Source organism: Mytilus edulis, chromosome 3 (genome assembly GCF_963676685.1).
Source record: "Mytilus edulis chromosome 3, xbMytEdul2.2, whole genome shotgun sequence".
Classification (NCBI taxonomy): Eukaryota; Metazoa; Mollusca; class Bivalvia; order Mytilida; family Mytilidae; genus Mytilus; species Mytilus edulis.
The window spans coordinates 79,722,567-79,729,807 of NC_092346.1; the positions used below are offsets into that span (position 1 = coordinate 79,722,567).

The following is a 7,241-nucleotide window of genomic DNA, read 5'->3' on the forward strand; positions in this document are numbered from 1 at the left end:
CATAAGAACGATAAAATTATGCTTATTCTTTCGGAATATATTTATTTATTTGACAGCAATTTAACTAGTTTTCTTGTAGAGCAAAACCCAGGTAGAGGTCTCATATCAGTATGGTAAACAGCTGAAGATACACATATGAACATAGACAGTATATTTAATGTGTGATATATATGCCTTTTTACAAATTATTTCAAGAAGGCACATCTTTTATATAATTAAAAAGGAAATAAAATGACTGAACTAATACTAATTAAAATAAAACAAAGAAAAAAAAAATAAGTACAACAAAAAAACTGCCCGATTCATACAAATTAAGGGGGGGGGGGGGGAAATGCACAATAAATACTGTACATTATTTCTAGTCTGAATCACAATTATCTTTTGGAAAGACCTGTTCACCGAACTTGTTTAAGATAGTTTTGTGAGAACTTTATAATTGAAACAGTTGTTAGTTAATCTTTTTGACATGGTACATTCTTTTCCATATGAAACCTGATATCAATACACCGTCTGAGTCTTTTCGGTAAAAAAAACCCAACGATATAGTAATGTTAGAACTCATCTATTATGTTATCAGAAAAAATGAAGTGTCAAGCGAAGAAAAGACAGACTTTGCTGCAAAATTCGAAGTATTAAGATTTAAATCATTCAAATATGTTTAAAAATCCACATAAGATTCAGACTTCTAGCTGAGTAGACGAGCTACAATCTTGTCTTGACCATTTGTAATGTATATACGTCAAAGAGTCACAAAGATGTTTTCTATGTATTACCAAAACAACAATAAGCATCTCTTAAATACCAAATGACCAAAAAACTATCAACAAAGCCAACAATATGTCCAAAACACCACTGAATAATCCTGCTCCACTTTCAATAATGATAACCATAGAGAATCTTAATATTAAACTGTATCACTTTACATTGTAATAATAATTATAAACGTGTAGTAAACTTGACTCTTATTTAGCAGCCATGAATGTCTTGGAAATCATACGATTCTAAATTCGGCGTATGTAATTCATGGATAGATGACTTATCGACACAAGAATTCGAGTTTTCTTTGATCGATGCAGAAATCTTGACGATTGTTTCTTCAGTTTTAGTATTATGTGGTGACTTTAGAATAGTATGATCCCCGTTCGTGTCTTCTGTCATGGTTCTTTGTGATGGCTTTACAATAACGTGGGTATTTGCAGTGCTTTTCAATATCTTGTCAGATCCACGAGATTTTAAAACTGGTCTGGTTTTACATTCAAAAGATGATTTTGCAGCCGTTTCGTTATGATCATCAAATTTTGATGATTTTACATGTGTTTCATCAGCTTCTAAAATATTCCGGTCTTCTATTTTTTGAATATTTAGAGACTTTAGAACATATTCGTCTCTTTCCATTAGCTCTGACAATTTTGGAACAGTGTCGTATTTTTCAATAATTGTCTTTTTGTACGTTTTATCACATAGAGCTGTTTTGTCGTTATCGGAAAGATATTTGACTGATGTTTCTGACTTTTGAATAGTTGATTCATAAAATTCATTTGTTAGCTTTTGCTTTACACGGGAAAACCTTGTTTGTTCTATCTGAGATTCCGGATGAAGTCTTGTCCATTGTTTTGGCAGATTAACAGATTTAAGACTAGTTTTATCGGTATATTCATATTTCCCTGTTTCATTTCTAAATGTGTTTAATGTAGATTCAGAATTATTATTTTCATACAAGGCACGATTACTTGTGTCATCTTCAATTAGGGGAAGCATTAGCAATTCTGTAGGAATATTGAAACTGTCAAATTTTGATGATGAAAATTGATTTTTGTCAGGTTTGAAGTGTGTGGCATATTCTTTAATGAATTGCGTTTCGCCATATTCACCTTCCTCTCCTATTTTTATTGCCATATTTAGAAATAATGAAACTGTATCAATATATCCAACATTCCGCTCAAGTTCCGCAACTCTTGCTTTAGCTACGTAATACATGATTTTTCTACGAGATTCTATCCTTTCCCAAAGACGATCAAGTTCAGCAAGCATTAGTTTTGCTCTCCTTAGACTTTGTTTATCGATTGTTATTCCAGATATCGGATCACCTCTGAAACTTAATCCTAACAAACAATATACAATTCGTATTATAAAAAGACGCATCCAAAACTCTCTTATCAATTCATCTTCTTCGTCCACACTTTGAAGTCCTAGTTCTGCAATATGAATTACCTTGTCACGCAGATTTTTAGTAGGGTATTTTTCATAACGACAAAGAAGGTTAAACGCATATATGTAAAGCAAGTTGGAGATTTCCACACATCGACCTACAAGAAGAGATGTACAAATAGCACTTTGCAAATGCTCTTCCTCATCATCATGCTTACCTTCAAGTGCATATCTTATAGCTAGTCGTGATTGATAGGATAAATGTGTTATGCTTGAGTTAGTTGTGTTTGGAATAAGTCTTTTCAGTTCTATCATTAAACCACTAAGAAAACCATTTTTAGTATATAACATTAAATGAGAATCGATTTCTGCCAAAAGACATGCTGCATATTTATCAGCAATCTCTGTTTTGATGGTATCATCTTCACTACTCTGACATCTGTCTAACTGTAACTTATATTTCTGAGATTCTTCATGACAATATTTTCGTGGATTGATAAATGCATTGTTATGAGTGTTAATTTTGAAGTTCATAAATAATCTTTGTGCAAATCGATGACTTGAGTTTCCTGTTTTGGTTCTATGAATACAGACAATTTGTTTTTGTTGTGACGTCGCAATCCTTACTTTTTGACTCATTTCTATAGCTACGTCCCTGTATCCGTTCCCAAGCAACACTTCCAACAAAGATTGAAGTTCGCATTGCTCAAGCATCAACAAGTATAATGCATCCCAAATGTACTGTCTGTCCGAATAAGTTTCCAATAAATTATATAATTGTTTTCTTTGGTTTGCAGAAAAGTGACCTACTTGGAATAATCCATCCACTACTATTATGGGATCAACATATTTTTGTAAAGTGTGCCTGTAGCTGCAAATAATTTGTTTTTCGCACGTATTCATTTCTTAAGATTTATGTTATCCTTATTCTGGCATCCTAAAACAAAACAAAAAAAAAATTATATTCAACAAGATTCATTTATGGCTGACCCGTGTTAAGAGAGAGCCACATATCTTGCACGTAAAAGACACCCTTGTAGATTTCAAAAAGAGCAGGCTAATTCCGCTACTGTCAGCACTCGCACCCGAGTGAAAAGGGATAAATATAAGTTGCAAAACATGCTTCCAAATCCGCTAAAAATAAATATGTTTAAACTAAACTAACAAGATTGAATTTATCATCAGAAATCAAGCGAAAAGGAAAAGAAAAAGTGACAATTCTTTAGGTTAAATAGAGTACCAAAATGTCTCAAAACAAAATTTAACCTTTTAAGCATGTGTAACTGATCATGATATTCTTAACTTAGTACAAGCATTTTCTTGGAAATAAATATTTTCTTTCTTTGGCTCTGTTTAAAGGAGCACTAGCTACGAAATATATAAAAAATTTGAAGTATGATTTTTTTTTGTTCAATCATTAATGAAAGTGAAATAGTGAAAAAATAAATTACTTTTAGCAGTTTAAATGGTTCAATTTTGTCAAATAAAGCTTATAAAAATGGATAGTGAATTATTCACTTACTAGTGAATAATTCGACCTCATTAAACCTGTTCTCATGTGAACTCCAATTTAACCCCGTAGAAATAGATAGAATAACGCATGCATTGTCCGTGTACGGTTATTTAAAGGAAAAGAATGTCAACATTGAAAGTGAAACAAAGGTAAATAATTTGATTGACTGATTCGATCCACAAAAATCATTCTTATTTAGGAAAAAACGACGATAAATTTTTTTTTTTTTATCTATAATACAAAATTTAGTAGACCTATAAAATTCCAACTACACGAGTTGCTTAAACTATTCATATCTATGTTTATGTTTACATCGCTTATATGGTAATAGAAGGTCAACTCGAAATTTTATTAGATAGCGTCATTGCTAAAATTCACACGAAACGAAGCTAAATCTTATTGAGACCATGGCCTGTTAATTGTTTATTTTATACTTTTGATAGTTTGGGAAAATGTTTAACATTGTTATAAATAAAAAATGAGAATTTAAGTCAAATTGGTGAACATGAATTTGACAGCTAATGCCCCTTTAACGAGAGAGAAAACATACATCCATCTGCACAACAGTCTTTTAAAGCGCAAATATTTGAAAGCTACTCTCTATAAACATGTGTACCTTTTATCATACTTGACTAAATATTATAATAAATCATTTCACTTTCTCATTAATTATCATTAAAATAAGTCCATCAATTAGTAGTCTTTAAATTTGAAATTGTTGAATACCACATTCAGGTTGCAGTTCTGTAAATACAGACATTGCAATTTTCCAAAGGAACTCCTTTTACGGCTAAAACTGTACACATTTTACTACGGATTTTTGAAAAAAAATTATATCCTAAAATGGAACTCTCATATGCACTACTTTTTGTTAGGACTGTGCGACAAATTTTCAACATGTATATGCCCCGAACTTCTAAGAGTTTAAACTTATACATACTTTATACTGTACTACCCCTGTCTTCACTTTCCCTCAGAATTCAAGGCTGCCGCTACATGTTTTTTTTTTTTTTTACTAACAACATTCCCAAGTAATGTCTCTATGAGAGGAAAAATAGATATCATATCTGGTAACCACTAAGTTAACAAAACAAAATATCTATGAATATTATATATCTCCCCAAAAGAGGCGTGGTTGATGAAACAGCTGTGTTTAAACCTGAGTTCAACCTTCAAGCACAGAAACTGAAATCGTCTAAATAGAGCAGTATAATAAGGTCACAGGGATATGATTGGAACACAAAGGCTTGTTTACTAATTATATCATGAAAAATTGTTGCCGAGAAAACGTATACAAAGAACCAGATTCAGGAAAGTTTAGGACAAAAAAAATCCTCAGTTTGACACGGAAGGGCTGACTAGTTTAATTGTGATACCCGCCACAGCTACGGTAATCTGTCATTGGGAAGAAAATCCTTAATTTTTCGTAATTTTCAAAGGTTTGCATATAGTTACTAATGATTAATAATTATTACTATCAATATTAATGGCAATTCATGTTAACACAGATGTGCTGACTTGCAAACCTTCAGGGAGAAAACTCTACCAGCAGTTCCACAGATCTAGTGGTTGTAAAAATAACTCATCATAAATACCAGGATTGTACTTTATTACACCTAACGCGGGTTTCGTCAAATAAGACTCATCAGATACACTCGAGTAAAAAAACTTGAAAAAAAAACTAAAAAAAGTACGAAATTGAAGATCATTGAAGACCCAGCATTCCTTAAAGTTTTGCCAAATACAGCTAAAGTGATCTTTTCCTTTTGGTCGAAAATGAAAATTGTTTCGAAAAATTCAGTTTTGTAAACAGCTAATTTATATTTATTATGACCATATCAATGATAATTCATGTCAATACAGAAGTGCTGACTACAAGTCTGGTGATTCCCAAGGCAGGAAAAACCCTAGTGGTTGTAAATAAATTCATCATAGATACTTTTATTTCATATTCATAATATCACGATATTTTCAGTCTATATAAAATCGGAGACTTTTTTCCTCAACATCAATACAATCTAATGTTCATTCAAAAGTCTTCCCTTATAAACAAATATGTATTGAAGTTTTATGAACTGCAATCAAAAACAAAGATAAATTTATTTTAAACAATAAATCAAATTCAAAACATTGTCTATTGTAAACAACAAGACAGTGTAATGTGTTAACAAGTGTATGACATATCGTACTAAATATATCATGTTTTACAAACACCAAATACGTGTAGATATTTTGATGTCTTAGTTTTATTTGTTTACAATTCAATTTAATATTTTGTTTTAAAATTACGTGCTAAATGAGAGAACATTCGGGCATTATACCAAATGTTGATGAGAAAACAGTCATCATTAAAAAAAAAACAGTATCTGCTCCAAAACATCAACGTTTTGTTTATTACGTTGTTAACTTGTTTTCCCTTGATAATATATTTTTAAATATCTTAATGTGTTTCCTTTTTGTATGTTGTACATTAACAGGTTGAAACAATTATCTGAAACTAAACACAGTTTTACCAAGAAAGATGCACACCAAATAAGTAATGGTTTCATATATAAAATATAAAAAAGAAGATGTGGTATGATTGCCAAGGAGACAACTAGATATAGGAAGATGTGGTGTGAGTGCCAACTCTCCACAAGAGACCAAAATGACACAAAATTAAGAATTACAGGTCACTGTACGGCCTTCAACAATGAGCAAAACCCATACCGCATAGTCAGCTATACAAGACTAGTCGTGAACGAATTAAACAACAATATGTTTTAGATTTTGGGAATAGGACCATAGCTTTTAATGAACGAGTCATTTGTATAGTTCATAAAACTTTGTTTGTAAGGAGTTCCTTATTTTGATTTAAACAGAGTGCCATATATATCTTTTTGCTTTTATTAGTGATCGCAGATTTTTCTGTTTGAAACAATTTTAATTATCTAGTTAAACATGTATGTGATTATCTATATCATTACTTATACAGTGTACTTACATATATATGCAATATACTTTACTCCTCTTAAAAATGAAAGAAATTAAAATCTTTCTATTCACGAGATATATTGACCTTCAATTGCACACGTTTATCTATTAAGAAAACACAACTTCCGGAAACATTGCCTACTTGAATACACTGATGATGTTGATTTATTGTGTAAAGACTATCCCAAAAATAAAAAAAATGCTGTTTAAGTTATCAAATGGAATTCCAAAGCATTTTTAATTGTTCTAGTTTTTAAAAGTACAGATTTAATACATATGCATTTAGTTACATAACTTGAATAAAGACTGCCTCAGGTCATATGATATTTTAACTTTCAATCTCACATGGAAACGATAAGGATGACACTTACTACAAGTACTGGGTTTTTAATTTGCATGTTTAACATATAAAAATTAAGATAAACATTTCCTGGAAGACTAGAACAACTATCTATTTTCAAGATTCGTTCTTTGTAAGGAAAATTTTATAAAAAATATATGTTTGTTTACCCTTAACTGTGCCAAACCAAGTATGTTTTTTATATAGCTTATGAAAGTGATAATATTTCATTTTTATACCTAAATATGATACCCAAAGCCCTCATTA

The 7,241-nt window shown here is 30.9% G+C and overlaps 1 protein-coding gene across 2 annotated transcripts; it reads right to left on the reverse strand.

Moving 5' to 3' along the window:
- Positions 1-25: 25 nt before the first annotated feature.
- Positions 26-7,028, reverse strand: LOC139517560 (uncharacterized). 2 transcript variants are annotated; one of them, XM_071308766.1, is made up of 2 exons: positions 6,925-7,028; positions 26-3,085 (listed from the first exon to the last, which is right to left on the reverse strand). In XM_071308766.1, exon 2 carries the CDS (start codon positions 3,049-3,051, stop codon positions 967-969), a length of 2,085 nt encoding a protein of 694 aa, XP_071164867.1. In that variant the 5' UTR covers positions 3,052-3,085; positions 6,925-7,028; the 3' UTR covers positions 26-966. The 2 variants fall into 2 exon arrangements, with proteins under 2 accessions (XP_071164867.1, XP_071164866.1); XM_071308765.1 differs by having other exon boundaries at positions 6,645-6,938.
- Between the last annotated feature and the right edge of the window lie 213 nt (positions 7,029-7,241).